General features: G+C 38.3%; 4 protein-coding genes across 5 annotated transcripts; 3 read left to right on the forward strand and 1 right to left on the reverse strand.

Moving 5' to 3' along the window:
* Window positions 1-465, forward strand: LOC140009587 (uncharacterized). Its single transcript, XM_072055650.1, has one exon. It carries the CDS (start codon window positions 1-3, stop codon window positions 463-465), a length of 465 nt encoding a protein of 154 aa, XP_071911751.1.
* A 1840-nt stretch (window positions 466-2305) lies between these two features.
* Window positions 2306-7709, forward strand: LOC113697325 (F-box/LRR-repeat protein 3-like). 2 transcript variants are annotated; one of them, XM_072054184.1, is made up of 9 exons: window positions 2306-2870; window positions 2970-3696; window positions 4780-4905; window positions 5214-5318; window positions 5397-5790; window positions 5884-6013; window positions 6291-6585; window positions 6685-6936; window positions 7170-7709. In XM_072054184.1, exons 2-9 carry the CDS (start codon window positions 3052-3054, stop codon window positions 7221-7223), a joined length of 2001 nt encoding a protein of 666 aa, XP_071910285.1. In that variant the 5' UTR covers window positions 2306-2870; window positions 2970-3051; the 3' UTR covers window positions 7224-7709. The 2 variants fall into 2 exon arrangements, with proteins under 2 accessions (XP_071910285.1, XP_071910286.1); XM_072054185.1 differs by having other exon boundaries at window positions 2306-3696.
* Window positions 7710-11659: 3950 nt separating this feature from the next.
* LOC113695594 (probable WRKY transcription factor 33) lies at window positions 11660-14971 on the forward strand. The gene is made up of 5 exons (XM_072054186.1): window positions 11660-12384; window positions 12496-12648; window positions 13241-13875; window positions 13959-14120; window positions 14230-14971. Exons 1-5 carry the CDS (start codon window positions 12010-12012, stop codon window positions 14666-14668), a joined length of 1764 nt encoding a protein of 587 aa, XP_071910287.1. The 5' UTR covers window positions 11660-12009; the 3' UTR covers window positions 14669-14971.
* A 220-nt stretch (window positions 14972-15191) lies between these two features.
* LOC113694579 (CASP-like protein 4B1) lies at window positions 15192-16809 on the reverse strand. Its single transcript, XM_027213420.2, has 3 exons — window positions 16274-16809; window positions 16009-16150; window positions 15192-15597 (listed from the first exon to the last, which is right to left on the reverse strand). The coding sequence occupies exons 1-3, from the start codon at window positions 16543-16545 to the stop codon at window positions 15406-15408; spliced, it is 606 nt and encodes a 201-aa protein (XP_027069221.1). The 5' UTR covers window positions 16546-16809; the 3' UTR covers window positions 15192-15405.
* Between the last annotated feature and the right edge of the window lie 788 nt (window positions 16810-17597).

Consider the following 17597-nt stretch of genomic DNA (forward strand, 5'->3'; position numbering starts at 1 on the left):
ATGGACAACGTTCCTATTCACAAGATCCAAATTTCTGGTCCTGCACTGGCCTCCATACTCCTCCGTTTCTCCTCTTTCCCCGGGGCTATTCATGGCCTTCTCTTCGGCCACGTCACTGTCTCCGCCACCTCCTCTCTCTCCGACGATCCCACATCCAATCTAGACCCTTCTTCCGCTGATGTCGACGCTGGCACCGCCATTCCGCTTCTTACAGCCACCGTCACCTCCTTCCTCTCCCTCCCTTCGCACCTCCCTGGCCCACTCCAACCCCTCCCGAATCCTAACCCACCTTCCTCCTCCCTCCTCGGCTGGTTCTCCGTCTGCCGCAGAACCCCTATCCGCCCCTCCCTTAACGACTCCACCACCACGCACGCTCTCTCCTCCTCTACTCCCCTCTCCCTCTTTCCTTTTTTAGTTTCTTTGCAGACTTCTCTCTCTTCCCTCTGCAATTCGTTTATTGAATAAGTTAGCGGTTGGATTAGGTTAGATGGAGGGAAGAAGGAGAAGTTGTTCCTTTTTGCTTAGAAAATGCGGATAAAAATGCCCTTTGAAGAAGTACACTGGTATTCGTGTGAATTGGCCTTTCGGTTGCAAAACAGGAGAAACTGGCTAAAAGGGTCATGGGTGCCAAATTTTACAAGTTTGAGGGCTTAAAATCAGCAAAAAATAGATAAGGAACTTATTTTTACTTAGATAAAGAATTCAAGGGCCAATTGAATAATTTGTCCTTGTATATATGGAGGGGAAAAGGTAGAAAAGAGGTTGGATGCATGTGGCGCAGATGATAGAGAGAGAGAGAGAGAGAGAGAGGGGGAGACGGCGGAGTGAAGTCAAGACTCATGACACAAAAGAGAGAGCAGCTTTTGGGTAATCTCGGGGAATTGGAAGGAGATTCGAATTCTCTGCAGCTGCACATACTTGATGGTGGAGATCCGTTCATCCGAACTTGGGTTGATCTCGATCGTTTAATCAGGATCCGCTGGCAGTTGTAGCCTGCATGAGTAAGGGCCTGGCTAGCCCAACCCAACCCAAGCACACCACAGCTTCGTTTCGTACTGCTTTCTTTTTGGATTCTTTGCCCGCTTTTGTTCCGTCTTTAAGAATAAAATACGACTAAGTACTTAGTTACTAGCAGACAAGTACTAGTGGAGTACGTTTAAAACGACCAACAAGAAGAGAAGATAATAATGGTGCGTCTCTATCACTCGCCCTTTTGTGCATTGTGCCGTTCATATCAGGGAAAGTCAGGTACCATTAAGACGCCACTTATAAGTACGGCCTCCGCCTTACCTCATCAATACATTGCGTATCATTTCCCTTTTTTTTTTTTTTGCCTTAATTCCGACTTCCCCATGCCCATATTATGAATTAAATATGCTCCTTTTTCTTAATCAGGAATCGAGTCGCTCCCGAGTCGAGTTCGAATTCAAATTCAAGTTGATCAAATGAAACTCAAATTTAAACTCAAACAAAAAAATATTAAAATCGTGTTATTTTGCGAGTCGATTTAAATTTGATTATATATATATTTTTTATTTTATAGTAAAATTATATATCTCTAATATTTTATTATTTGTAAAAAATAATTATTTTATTTATTTTTAATAATAAAATAATTATTTTCATTTTTTAAGTTCGAATTTGACATTTTGAACTCGTCGAGTTTAAATTTCAGTTCGAGTTTTATAAAATTATGTTGAAACTCGATTCGATTAGGACGAATTCGACTCAACTCGACTCGTTTGCACACCTATTCTTAGCCACAACACCCATTGCCATTGGTCCTGATTAGTTAGATTTAGCCTCTCTTTGATAACGTAATTTAGTACTTCAATTCAATGGATTCAGGTTTTAATATGTTTAAACGCGTTTGATAATAAAAAATTGAACATTTAAATTTATTAATTAAATGACACTAAATTTTCTAAATAAAATTCGATCCAAAAAATAAATGATAAGTTATTCACTTATCACTTAATTTTATATACACTCAAAATATATCAAATTTAATATAACTTAAAATAATTTAATATATTCAAATTTTGAGTTTTAATTTTATCAAACCCAGCCTTGACTAAATTACTAAAAGGGGAATAAAAGTCCCTGGAAAGGAATACGCGAATATTTATTATATTATATACCTATTCTTTTTTATTTTTATTTTTTTTAGGGGGGAATTACGTGGTTCAAAGTGTTCGTACCGTCCGCACTCGAATATGTCCTTCCTCACATATTTCTCCACCGATTGAATTGGTCTTTCCTCAGTTACGCCTCGCCCACTCCCGGCCCCGCACCCACATTTTCTCAGAAAATGCATTCCCCCACTGTCTCGACCTGTCCTCCTCAACTCCGTCTCTTGACTTTACTGCCGCACATCCTTTCCGTCCTTTCCCCCCGTACGGCATTCTCTTTCCCATTTTACCCCCTTTTTGTCCACTGCTGCCCCACCCCTAATAATACTCTACCAGTACTACTCTTCCTCCCCCCAAAAAACCATTAGTAGAGCGCGTTGTACCGTACATTTAGCGATGGCGTTGGTAACTAGACAGGCCAACAATCTACAGTAGAGGGCAGCTGTTGTCATTATTGGAAGGTAGATATCACCCTCATCGTCATCATTCTTTTAAGAAGAAAGAAGAAAGAAGAAAGAAGCCGAATAGGATAATGGAGTAATTTTGTTAATCTTCTTTCTTTCTCCTTCACACTTGACTGCTCAAAACCCAGCCAGTTTAGTGTTTTCTGATAACTGAACGGTTGCTTCTAAAATCTTTCAACGTCTCTCTCTCCTCCCCTGATGTCGAAGCTCAAAATGAAATGCTAATTTATATCTGCACCATATCCACCTCAATTCTCTTGCCCAAGCCTTACCTGTAAGTCTTGTTCAACACCCTTTTTTCTTTTTTAATTTCATTTTCCAAACCTTCACTTTTTTCAGCATAAATCATCCTTAAATTCGTATATTTCGTCAGCTTCTCCTGATACTGAAGGCCGAAGGTCCAATCTTTAGCCCTCCGACACCGAAATTCGTGTTGTGCTTCGATCCTTGCGGCAATGAAGAGACAAAAATCGACTTCTGAATCCAATTTCAACCACTTTGATCTTCTGTCCGAAGAGATGGTCTTTTTAGTTCTTGATTGGCTGAATGATAACCCTCTTGACAGGAAATCGTTTTCCCTTGTTTGCAAATCCTTTTACGCTATTGAGTCAAGACACAGGAAAACCCTGAAGCCCCTTAGGCCTGAGCACTTAACCAAGATTCTCAATCGATACCCTTGTGTCACCAATCTTGATCTGTCTCTCTGTCCCAGAATAACAGACAGCTCGCTGGCTGTAATATCGACTGCCTCCAAGGAAATGCTGAGGTCAATCGATCTTTCGAGGTCCAAGTTTTACAGTCATGTGGGGTTGTCCAATCTGGTGATGAATTGTGGGAATTTGGTTGAGATCAATTTGTCTAACGCCACAGAACTAAAGGACAGGGCTGCATCAGCGATAGCTGAGGCCAAGAATCTGGAGAAGCTTTGGTTGGTGAGGTGCAGGTCAATAACTGATATTGGAATAGGATGTGTTGCAGTGGGGTGTAGAAAGCTGAGGTTGCTTTGCTTAAAGTGGTGTTTGGGTGTTGGTGATTTAGGGGTTGATTTGATTGCCGTCAAGTGTAAGGAGATTCGTAGCATGGATCTCTCCTACTTGCCTGTAATGAAACTGTTCTGCTTAAGATATTTATCTGTTCTTTCTCTTGTCTGACTGCAGCATTCTTGTTATTATGTTTCCATTGGATGCCTGACTTGTCTCCTGTTCTTTTATAGTGGGTTTATCCCGTAATAGGTGCCTGATCGCTGCTATAATTGTTTCAATTTCAACCCAGCTGGGTTTTCAAGCATGATTCTAAACAATTATGTGTTACTTTTTGTTTCGCTATTCAATTGTTATATTTGTAATCGATTACTTCTACTTTTGATCGAGTTTGACATCTCTATGTTCAGTTACTCTAGTTTTTTAAGCATAATGAAACAGAGAGAGAATAATTCATCTGCCTATTCAAAATGTTTCTTTCTTTGTTTTGTAGAAGAGTCATTTATATGAGATTTCAACTATTTCTATTTATATTTATATTGGTAGACTTTCAGTTTTTTCTAATGTGTGTTTATTATAGGTATTAGTAGTTCACCTCCTACTTAAAGCTAGAACAGGAACTTACAGCAATCAAGCATATATTTGTCCCAAAACATTTCCCTATCATTGTCAAGTTGTTTTTGCAGTACCTGACTGTCTGCAATCCGCACTGCTTGTCCTTTTCATGACCGTATATTTTGTTACGCGCAAATTGCTGCTGTATGAAAAGTATTATTGTTAGGCATATATTTTAGTTCTATACGGATCGAAGGGCATGACTCATATTTGACTGGAAATGTACTGTGTTAAAATAATAATTTGTGCATTCAGTTGCCCAACGGGGTCTTACATGGCATCAGTGCATAAAGGTTGGAGCCCCTGCCATCCTCTTGATTAAAATAAATCAGCCATGTATTTTTTAAAAAAGAAAAAAGAAACAAATCGCTTATTACATTCTCCTGTTTCCTCTTCAACAAATGTTCTATGTAGATTGCATGCCTTCTATTGGTTGTTCAACTTTGTCCCTTCTTTTTTGATCTTTGCAAATATATATCGTTGACAGGCTTGAATATCATGAGAGATCTGTATGCTGATTCTCGTTTCATATTAGCTTCTCCTATATTTTCTTTCCGGTTTAATGTTTTTAGTATTTTTTTCTTTCAGATAACAAATAAGTGCTTGCCATCAATCTTAAAGCTGCAATATCTTGAACATTTGGCTTTAGAAGGCTGCTTGGGGTTTGACGATGACAGCCTTGCAGCACTCAAGCAAGGGTTCAAGTCGCTCGAGGTATATAGCTCCCTGGAAATGTTGCATCTACTTGTTTTCTGTTTTGATTCTTCATCTGCTTTTGGAGGACGGGGTGGGGCAGAAGAAGCAGCTATGTGAACTAGGTAAAAAATGATGCTTCAGCTCTACTATTGAATACCCTTTGGGGTATAGGAAGCAGATGGTTTGTGTACTTAGTAGAGGCAAATCAGCTTGTTATGATATTAAAGGACATCAGATTTTGAAACTCAGAAATCCCTTCTTTTTTTCTATCTCAGAAAACTGTAAGACAATGGTTATTAACCAGGAAAACTTGTTGCCTTGAACAGACACTTGACATGTCAAGCTGTGAGAATGTTAGTCATGTGGGCTTGTCATCTCTAACCAGTGGCTCTGGGTGTTTGCGGCAACTTATCTTGGCTTATGGGTCTCCTGTAAGTCCTTTATCAGTTTCACTTGTTTCAAGTACTAGTGGTTTCACTAGCTGATATCTGAAATTTGTGATGAATCAGGTCACTCTTGCTCTTGCTGATAGTTTGCAAAAGCTCTCAATGCTGCAATCCATTAAACTAGATGGTTGCCAGGTTACGTGCTCTGGACTAAAGGCTATTGGAAACTGGCGCGTCTCTTTGAGGGAACTGAGCTTGAGTAAATGCCCAGGAGTGACAGATGAAGGCCTTTCCTCTCTTCTCAAGAAACATAGGGACTTGAGAAAGCTTGACATCACTTGTTGCCACAAGATAACTGATATTACCATTGCCCACATTACAAATTCGTGCTCCTCACTGACATCCCTGAGGATGGAATCCTGCAGTTTGGTTTCAGCTGAAGCTTTTGTTTTGATTGGACAGCGATGCCATTTTCTTGAGGAGCTTGACCTTACAGATAATGAAATCAATGATGAAGGTAAGGCCTTGTCCTTGGTTACTTGACATTCTGCTGAGAAGCTTGCTTTGAAATTCTGTCATTCCGGGACATTCTTAATGCACATACTTGCAGGCCTTAGGTCCATCTCAAGGTGTTCCAGACTTTCCATCTTAAAGTTGGGGATCTGTTTGAACATTACAGATGAGGGGCTTATACATATTGGCATATGCTGTTCGAAACTTAAGGAGCTTGACTTGTATAGGTAACTAACTATTTGGAATCTATAACTTGTTTGAAATCAGTAAGTGGTTTATGCATCTTTCCACTCATCTATAACATAGGTGCTATGCACAACCTTGATGGATGGGGATTTAAAAGGGAAAAGTGCGTTTAGATCGAAATGCCTTTGACCTTTCCTGAGAGAGAGTAAATTGATGACTCTGTGGGGTTGCTTGTGTACACTGCAGGACAAACAAATGCTTAGTTAGTCAAACCTACAACTATTTTCTATGCTTAATTATGACAATAATCCATTTCAGGTCTGCTGGAATTTCTGATTCAGGCATTTTGGCAATTGCTCGTGGCTGTGCTGGGCTTGAAATGATAAATATAGCCTATTGCAAAGATATTACAGATTACTCCTTGATATCATTGTCAAAATGTTCAAAGTTAAACACGCTTGAAAGTCGAGGATGTACTCTTATCACATCGTTGGGTTTAGCAGCCATTGCTGTGGGATGCAAGCAGCTCAACAAGCTTGACATTAAGAAGTGCCACAATATTGATGATGCTGGAATGATTCCACTTGCTCACTTTTCTCAAAACCTTAGACAGGTGCATACTAAATACTTTATATATATATATATATATGACTTTATACATCAGAAGAAACGGGAAGATATCTTACTTAGTTGCTCATATATGCATGCACAGATAAATTTGTCATACACCTCAGTCACAGATGTAGGGCTTTTATCCCTCGCTAGTATCAGTTGTCTACAGAGCATGACCATACTGCACCTCAAGGGCTTGACCCCTAGTGGGCTGGCAGCTGCATTGTTGGTTTGTGGAGGACTAACCAAAGTGAAACTCCTGGGGTCCTTCAAATCTAAGTTACCGCAACCTCTGTTTGATCTTTTAGGAGCCCGTGGGTGCGTTTTTCAATGGAGAGATAAAGCGTTTCAGGTATATATATCAGTATTTATTTCCCATAACGAGGTCTTCCTGATCGTTCGTTCCAATTTTTGTCTAACGTGTTTATTGTTATGGGAGGATTATGGAAATTTTTTTTTCGTTTCATTATCGAAAATGCTTGGCAGCATAATTAACCTAGTGCGTCTATATGTACAAAAAATCGTCTTCAGGTGAACCATATAATATAAGGGTTGGGACTGAGATTTGTTCTCTGCACATTACAGGCTGAGTTAGACTCGAGATGTTGGAAATTTCAGTTAAATACTGCGGAACAATGAGTGAGTTGAGTGTGGAGGTTCAGATTTACACATTTCTGAAGTCATATCTGCTTCCAGCTTCAAGGAGGAGGAGGAGGAGTATTGTTTTTTTTTGTTGCTCTAGTCAATTCATAAATGTTTGCTCCGTCACATGATTTTTACAGCGCAACTCTTGGAAGTTTTGTCTTATCAAAATTTGGCAACTCTTGGAAGTTGTAGACCTGAAATGTATCATAGGCTTACATTTCACTCCAATCCCTGAGGTTCGTGAAAGCTAATTTCATTTGTAACAGGGAGGGATTCAAAAAATGGAGTGTGTGTTAGTGTTACCGCTCTCGAGTGTATAGTTTCTTGAATGGGTCCAGCCAACAAAATCTCAAACATAAGTGAAAAAATAGCGGCCCGAATGACGACTCCATTAGACCGTCAGGATCGAGACTTGTATTGCCCTGGAAATTTGTTTGAAAGCCCAAAGAAACTTAAGGAAGGGTTCTGTTCTGTGTTTTATTATTATTCGCTTTTTTTAAAAAAAAAAAATTTTAATTTTACTTGTGCGAGTTAAAGAATCGCTGGCCAAATTAGTCGTAAGTTCCAATTTCTACGCCTACGCCATTTACGCCATTGGTACATTTCCTTTGGATGGTGATATGCATGCATGAATTAGGGTGATGATAATAACTGATTAGATGCAAGAAAGCAAGCAAATTTCGGAAGAAGTAAACGTCTGTGTGGGCCCTTTTGACTTGGTAAGCCCCAAACATACCCAAGAAACTGATTGAGGGGAATGGGATGATTGGATAATAAACACTGAAAGATGGAGCCAGAAATTTGTGATCTTCACGCATCGCTTCCTATTGTCGTTGGTTGACAGGCGAAAAGCCCAGCCCAGCCCTTCAGTCACTCATGAGTCCTGACGATTCTGTTTGATCATGTTAAATTGTTGAATCAAAAAAAAAAAAAAATTTAAGGACTTTTTAAATTTTTTTTTTTTTGTCTCAACAACATTTGTATAATCTACTCTAATCTAATTTAAGGGGAGGGACAGGTGACGAAATTTTTTCGTCCGAAAAAACCACAATTTAAGTAAAAAGGTGGGAAGCAAGGGTTGACCTCCCCACCCCTAGCAAGACATTTACTAACCCTAAATGGCAGTTGGCAAAAGGACTTTTTACTTACCCAGCCTATAACTCGCATCACGTGGCTAATTGGTCTTGGCTGTCAGCTAAAAGGTCAAAACGCATAAATATATGTACGCAAATGTAGATCACTCAACCTCGCCCGGCCCTGATCACAAGTCCAATGATGTCCATTTGCTTATAAGTACTATACAATAAAATTTGAAAATGACTTCCTGAATAATATATATATATATATATATATATATATATATGAATTGTCTTGTATACACGAACATTGTATATACTATGATTCCATTTGAGATTATGGTACGTTTATCGAAAAAGTGCTTTTAACCACTAAAAATACTTTTAAGATGTTTGGAAACTATTTTTCGTAATTTAAAGAGGCCAACATCTAATGACTTAAAAGAACTTTTATTAAAAGTGTTTATTTATAAACCATCGTAATCCCACCAAATGGGGCCTATCACTCTTGTATACATTTCACTTATACAAAAAAATGATATGCAAATTCAAATTCGAATTAAGTTATCATAGATTCATGAGTGAAAATGTATACAATGTCAATATATACAAATCCATGATGAGGGGGCAGGGCGGGGTGGCCTTATTGTTCCAACTGCTACCATTTAAAATGCAGTAGACTAGTCAATTTATGGATTTCTTTAGTCTCTAGATATAACTTTTTCCTTTTTTTTTTTTTGGTGCCCTAGGCTATCTAATTTCGTATAAAATGGTATTAATTATTAGGGATAACAATTGGAGCGTATACTCGGAAGGGTTAATGGGGCGGGGGATAGGGCATGGCAGAGGGTCATTTTCTCCCCTCATTAGAAAAGGAGAAGGTACCCCCTCGGCGTCACTCACCTAATATATATATATATATATATATATATATATATATATATATATATATATATATAACATATTTAATATTATTAGTTATAATAATTATATTACAAGTTATAAGTATTAGTTTATGTATATATAATATAAATAATATTATTTATATTAATACAAGTTATTAATTAATTGTATTAAGTAATTTATGTTAAATTACTAATTACCTTTTTTTTTCAAATTATACACTTTTTCTCCTCGGGCATCTGCAGGGCCAGGGGATGATGAGGGGCGGAAGCCGGGGAAATGTTTGGGCCATTCCTAGTGGTTATTTGCATTTCCATAGCCATTTCGCCGACAGCAGTAGTAATGTTTAACAGGGTCCCTGTTTGTTTGTTTCTCCAACTTTTTTTGTTGGTGTTCAAGTTTCCGAAGCCTATTTCGACACAGCAGCGTCATCGTGTGGGTCGTTCTCATTCATTAATCCTTGCACCCATTGCTTTGCTTGCACCTTTGACTGAACGCACTCTACAAACTTGCAATAATATATTAAAGGTCTGTTTGATAGCATAAAAAAGTGCTGAGTCTGAATTTTTTCAGACATTCAGATATTTTGAGTGTTTGATAAATGAAAATCTATTTGTTAAACTTGTTAAACAGTGCTGAACCTGTGTGTATTTTTTTCAGCATAAGAATCCTAACTGAATGCTTAATTCTGATAAGAATCAATAGAATTACTTCAGTTACCTTATCTTATCTACCAAATCTACCCTTGTTTGTTAATTATGTTCAAAATTCTTATCTAATTAAACAACATAATATTCTCTATCTAACGATTTTTAGTTTCTCTTTTCTCCCTTTTTAATGACTTTCACATCTTCTCCATATTCCTCATATAATATATTTCATATTTTATATTAATTTGATTTAAAAATAAATATTGTCATTTTCATATCTAACAATTTTAAACTAATTAAATCATAGATTCTATTTCTTTTTTGAATGAAAGGATATAAGGGCAAAATTGTCAAATTAAATTTATTAAGCATTCAGCTATAAATATTTGTCAAACAGTATAAATAGGTTTAGCATTAAAATTCAGACATTCATATATTTTTTCAGTGCTTAAAATTCAGCAAATTAATTGTTTCAGTATTCAGATTTCAGAATTCAGATTCAGTTTTAAACGGAACCTAAGACTCTTTTTTTTTGTGGATTTACTGATTTAGTAAATAATACTACTACTATTAAGACTATGTTATTACTTCAAAGATCTAGCGTAGTATTATAAAGATACTCGATGTGCGTTTGATAAAACTTAAATCTAAAATCTGAAATTTAAATTCATTAAATTATTGAATTATTAAGTATTAAATTTAATATATTTGAGTGCATATCACATTCAGTGATAAGTGAATAGCTTATCACTTAATTTTGAGAACAAGTTTTGTTTAAAAAATTCAGTGCCGTTTAATTAATTCATATGTTTAATTTTTAGTTATCAAACGGTCTGAATATGTTAAGATTTGAATCAATTAATTTAAGTACTGAATTGAGTTATCAAACAGGACCTCACTCTACGGAATTAAAACTTGTGAACAACTCCAGGGTCAGCAACGCAATTGAAACCATATCCATCTACAAGAAGTGGTTCTGGAAGAAATCTCATCTACTACTACGTGTACATTTTATCATACTAGTGGATGAAATTTGGATAGGAAGGCTTGAAGTTTCTATTACGTGTAAACAGGGAAATCTATGATTCAAAAAAAAAAAAGGAAAAATAAAGACCAATAATAGTGACAATTACTATTTTGAAGTTTTAAAGTATTAGTGCTGCCCAATTACTAACCGGATTATTGGACTCCCTAAGATCGGTGACACATCAGCAAACTACGGCCTCTGCCTCATACGTTGTAAGAGACCAATCAGTAATTTTGCATTTAGCAGTTTACAGAAAAAAGAAAAAAAAAATCAAACTCCTCGTTTTTATTGACTCCCTTTGTCTCAATTCGTTTGTCGTTCTATGAAAATTCAACTCTATTATAAATAATCTTCTTTTGATTATAATGTTAAGGCTTTTCTTTCCAATTTAGCATGATAAATATTTTTGGGCACATTAAGTAGGACGACGGATGGAGTAATAGTTTATGCAAAACTTACCCCGGCCCAAAAGAGAGGGGGCCAAAAAATAAAAAAAAAAAAAATAAAAGGTTGAGTCTCTTGGCAATTGGCATGTTGTAAGGGCTGCTTGCGTTGTTTTTTTTTTTTTTTTTTTTTTTTTTTTTTTTTTTTTTTTTTTTTTCAAAACAGGGATGTCCGGATCAAGACCCGAAGGCTTGCGTTGTCAAATGTAGAGAATCAGTGCCTCCCGTCGGATTCAGCCGCCGAGACTCAGTCAAACCCACAAGCTTTGACCAAACCAAAAAATTTTCCACGGTCAAAACTCTTTTAAGCTTCTCGGAAGGTAGCGGGGAAGGAACTCAAGACCATACTAAATCTTATTGCCACAACTATTATTGTTATTCTGCTAATTCCTCAGAGACAGATCGTACTGCGAACGAGAACTGGTCCGAACTACAAAAGCAAGCAAGCAGGCAGCCGTTGTTGATCATTTGTTTGCCAGCTCCAACCCCCCTCCCTTCTCTCCCAAATATTTGTACCAGCTTCTCTTCTCTGCAGAGTTGTCGTTCCTCGCCTGAGCGTACTCATAGATCATTTTACAGTTGCCTGCCATATATTTATCTCTTCTCCGCCATTAGTATTGTGTCTGTGTCTGTTCCATCCCAGGCGCTACTGTAATCCTCCCTTCAGTATTTAACAATAAAATGGCTTCTTCAGGCGGCAGCTTAAATACTTCTCTTAATTCATATTCCAGCTATTCTTTTCCAAACCAATTCATGGCGCCTTCTTTTAGCGATCTTATTAATGGTAATAATACTAGCACCAGTGGTAACGACCAGGGCATGATGAACAACAGGTCTAACCAAGACAAGCTTCCTTTCAGTTGGGAGCTTCATGACCAAATGATCAACAAGCAGGCTGGCACCACCCCTGCTGAAATCCCAAAGTTCAAGTCATTCCCACCTACTTCTCTCCCACTCTCCCCACCTCCAGTTTCCCCTTCATCATTTCTTGCTTTTCCTCCGAGTTTAAGCCCTTCGGTTCTCTTGGACTCCCCGGTTCTCTTTTCCAATTCCAGCGTAAGTTTACGGATCAAAATTTTTTTTTGTTGTATGTGCTTCTCGGGATGGATACATAGATATACGAGCTAGGATTACGTCCTAATGATGTTCCTTCTTTCCCTTGTGCAGACTCTTCCCTCTCCAACAACTGGGACTTTTTCCAGTTTGGTCCGGAAGGATGAGGACACCAAATTCGTTTCTGATTTCTCTTTCCAATCCCAGACGAGGCGTCCACTTTCTTCGTCATCCTTGTTTCATGCTTCTGCGGGCAAATCCTCATCGGTATGCTCCATTCTCCATTCATTTTGTACTTTTCCGCTACCGTTTTATTTTAGTTTAAAGTGTTGTCATTAAAATCAAAGACTTTTTACTTTGTTTTTTTTCCTATTGCTTAATTTTTTGTGATGTAATTTCCTATTATTTTTTCCTATCTACCTTTTGAAGGTGTAGAGTACTCTTCAGAAAAGTTACTACTTAAAATATGGATATGGTCAAGGTCGTCCAGTTAAATACAAATTGGTGGCGTAGGTGTCCATGGCGTAACCCTGTTTATATTATTGTTTGGTTGCTGTAAATTAAATAAAGATAGGAAGCTTCTTTCAAAAACACAAAGTCAACACTTTCGATATATATTGGTGTATAATAAGCAAAATGCATTCTTTTAAGTCTTCGACACTGCAGCTCAATAGATCATAATGAAGTCTGTAATGGATAACTACTGCCATTTCGATTAGATCATAAATCACTGGAGCTGCCACTCTCGATTCTCTCCCTCTTTCTCTTTTTCTTTTGGTTTTTTTTTTTTTCCAATTTTGGGAAGAAAAACCCGTACTTACTACTAATTGTCTCATTCCCCTTTTCTGCTATTGAACAGCAAGAAGCATCGATAAAGCAGCAAGCTGGTGGATGGAACTTTGATAACAAGCCCAGCCAATTCATAGAATCCTCCGCAGTAAAACATGGCATTATATCGGAATTAGCTCCAACCACCCAAAGGCTCGGGGCAGAGGTTCCAGCAACTCAGGGAAGCATGCAAAGCGATCCTGCTCCAGACTCCAGTCATGTTCACTATAGTCAACCATCTCAATATGTAAGAGAGCAAAGGAAATCAGATGATGGATACAACTGGAGAAAGTACGGACAGAAGCAAGTTAAAGGAAGTGAGAATCCCCGTAGTTATTACAAGTGCACGTTTCCAAACTGTCCCACCAAGAAAAAAGTGGAGAGAAATTTGGAGGGGCACATCACAGAGATAGTGTACAAGGGAAATCACAATCATCCCAAGCCGCAGTCCACAAGAAGGTCGTCGTCACAATCCATTCAAAATCCTTCATACACTCACTCTGAGATTTCTCATCATTCCAACACACTGGGAGAAAACGCTCAAACTGATTCTTTGCCGAACGCGGAGAATTCTTCTGCTTCTTTTGGGGATGATGAATTTGATCAAACCTCTGCAATCAGCAACTCCAGAGACGATGATGAAAACGAACCAGATGCCAAGCGATGGTAAGTCCAGGATCGTTAGATACTTGAACCATTTTTTTGTCTGTTAACGTCGGCTGTGAGATATTAACGCTTTGCGTCTTCAGGAAGGGTGAAAATGACAGCGAGGCGATATCAGTTTCTGGGAGTAAAACCGTGAGAGAGCCCAGAATTGTTGTGCAGACTACGAGTGACATTGATATTCTGGATGATGGATATCGATGGAGAAAATATGGCCAGAAGGTTGTTAAGGGCAACCCAAATCCTCGGTAAGGATTTCTAATTAATCTTGAAAACTTTGTCACCTGAACACTTTTTGTCATCACCGCTGTAATCTCTTTCTCACTGGTTCGTTATCCTCGCTTTACGTCTTTGCAGAAGCTACTACAAGTGCACTTATTCAGGTTGTCCGGTTAGGAAGCATGTGGAACGAGCATCCCACGATCTCAGGGCGGTTATCACCACTTATGAAGGAAAACACAACCATGATGTTCCTGCTGCCCGCGGTAGCGGAAGTTATGCTGTGAATAGACCTTCAGCTATCAATAACAACAATGATTTGCCAGCCGCCATCAAGCCATTAGCTACAAACAGTAACTCAGTTTACGGGACAAATTTCGCAAACTCCCTCCAAAATCCAATTCCCAGGCCACAAAGTCAAGCACCATTCACTCTGCAGATGTTACCCAGTCAAGGCAGGTTTGGGATTTCCGGCAACTCAGCAAGTGCCAACCAAGTGCAGCAGACTGGCAATGCCTTCCACATGGCAAAACAAGAACCTAAAGATGACTTGTTCTTTAACTCTTTCCTCAATTGATTCTTCCAGGAGCATAATAACAGATTTACTTCAATTTGGTTGCGTGCAAAGCACCAAATAATCCGTAGGCGTCTCCTTCTGTATGTGTTAGGAATTATTTGAATTAATTTGTTAATTTGTTATAGGGGTCATTGAAGCTTAGCAAAAGAGGCTCGTAAATATCCTTCATGAATTTAGAGACTGGAGTCTAGGACCTTTGCTGTGGAATCTAAATAATTCCTGTAGCTCAATTTCTGTTGTAATTTAAGTTGTGAGGTAGAATGTCCAATGTTTTTTTTAATAGAGTTGATCAAATTTTTCCAACCAAGAGCAGAGATGACCGCTCTCCTGCAGGTTTTCAGTGAACATTTAAAAACATTTAATTTTTCCCTTCCCAGTTGCATAATTTTTAAAAAAAAAAAAAAAAAAGATTTAGGACTTTTTTTTTAAAAGGCTCCAAATCTGTCGGATCAGCATTGAATCAACATCTTCGATTCAAATATGCAGACAAATCAAAAGAGAAAACAGATATGAACACAAAAAATGAATCTAAATTTGAGTTCACAAATTACTCTTTGCAGTCTCCGTACATTGGCAAAATGTAGTAACTCTTTTCTACGCAGTTAGAAAGAGAGAATATTGCAATGAAATGAATCTTGTTCTGTCCTATACATAGATTTACATGTGACATGTATAAAGAAAATGCCAAAAGGAAACCATAGAAATTGTAAGAAATCATTTCAAGAAAATAGGTGTGATCAGATGTAGGTTTGGTTAGCAAGTTTATATCCAGAGATGAGAGCAGAAAGGGCCAGAGCGAAGAAAGCCAAGAACTCCATGCTGATTGCAGAAGCAGAAGAGTCCGTGAATATGTTATCTGCACTTTCTCTCAAACGGTCCGTCAGAGGTACTGCAGATGATGCCGCTGATATGAGCAGGTATGCGACAACCTGCAATTCCAAAAGTTGGCAACCGTGTAAATTACAGTCTACTTGGTCGGCCTCATGAGTAGCAGCAGCTAAAAGCAAAACAGGCAATTAAGCTCACCAATATTTTCCTTTAACTGTGTATTATACTGTATTATCTGATTTTTTCAAAGGCCCAATGCAATCAAAAGTGGCAAGTCAATTGCCTATCCTACGAGGGAGAAAAACATGACCTCTGAAGAGAAGAGCCCACGGCTGTCGTGTTGGAAGTAAAATCGATTAAGATGATAGCTTCGATGGTGAATTTTTTTAATCCAATACAAGATTGGAATGAAAGCTATTCCCTTTCAATATGAGAACATCTAGCACTAAATTAACGGATTTCCAAATATAATTCGCCAGAGTTGCGAAGACCTAAAAACGAGAAAAACCAACCTGATCGCCAAAGAAGTCGTATATCGCCACGTTTTGGCGCCGCGAAGAGAAGGCTTCTCTTCCAGTCGACAGTTCATGAACCTGCCTAAACACCTGTAATCCTGTATACAAGGATGACAGAATTGCGATTGCCAACACATACCTGTAACCAAAACAAAACCATTCCAGAGATTTAATTGCGCGAAAATGAATAATGCATCATCAGGAGAAAGGAGATCAAGTTCTTCCACGATTCGAGATTGAGATGCCCCAGTGGCATTATTACCTGTACTCTTCGTATTCATCAAAACTTTTGCCATCACCATGCTGATTGCTAGCCATGATAATGAAAGAAAGCAATGAGCAAACCAACCCAACACCACGCAGTCCCAAGGACAATTTCCTGCGTAAATCCTCCCTCCTCCACCGTCCAATGATATTCGATACCCCGGCGCCAACCGCCGCAGGGGCGGGGTTCTCCACATCTCCAGTCCCGGAAGTTTCTATCGCGGGGGTGGGGATCGTGGGTTTCTCCTGGCCGTCGGTGGTATCCGGCATAGTTCCTCTTCAAATTCCAGTAACTTTGAAGATACACAACCCGGGCGCCTTGTAGAAGAACAAAGCCCAGATACCAGGAAGGTGGGAATTACTGACAAAGTTAGAAGAATTTGATTACTTATAAGATGAATAATGAAGAGAAAGATCCTTAACCGCGACGGGACCGAGGAGGAGTTCTTATGGACGTTGGACTAACGAGAAAAACAAAAGGATTCTCCCTCTTATGGATTTCCTTGACAACTCAGCTTTGAATTGATTGCATCTCGGTGCTGTTCTGCACATCTTTATTAATCTGTGTATTATAATGTATTTTGGCTAAATTGCAATCATGTCCCTGTCCTACTTTTTTTCCCCCCTTGTATTTTCTCTGTCCTACTTTGCACCCCTTATCTTTTAATTGCAAATGCTTATCCCCTTAAAAATATTTTTTAAAAAAACTTTTGGTTAAAATGCATCCATTTTGTTAGTCTCCCGTCAATTGGCTGAATGTAAACTTATCCCTCTTACCAAAATTGTAAATTTGTAATCAGCCCACTTCTTTTTGGGCCATATTACAATGAAGAAAGGGCAATATATATATATATATCTATATATATATATATATATATATGTATAGGATGTAGATCAAAGTGGAATTGGCTCCAAGGCCATTTTTTTCATTTGGAACATGTCTTATTTGATTAATTGATGAACAACTAGGAATTAATTTGAATTGAATTTAAAACTAAAGAGGGTTAAATGTTGAAATTAAAAGAAAGAGAGCAAAGTGGAACAAAGAGATACTCTAGGAGGTTTACTGCATTACACCAACAGTGTCATTATACATGGCATGGGGAATTTATTCGGTGCCGCAAGCCAAGCCATTCACACGCCATGTTTGTAAGGAATAAATTTGGGGCACTGTGATGACAATTATCATGCGGTTGATTTTTACATGATCGTGAAAGAGAATCTGCAATTTTTTTAGCAGAAGAAACACGTACGGAGTTAAAAGAGTGGTAGGGCGTTGGCTGCACTTGGAGAAGGGACCGGCAGGTAATGATTGGCTTGGA

This window comes from Coffea arabica, chromosome 6e (assembly GCF_036785885.1).
Source record: "Coffea arabica cultivar ET-39 chromosome 6e, Coffea Arabica ET-39 HiFi, whole genome shotgun sequence".
Lineage (NCBI taxonomy): Eukaryota > Viridiplantae > Streptophyta > Magnoliopsida > Gentianales > Rubiaceae > Coffea > Coffea arabica.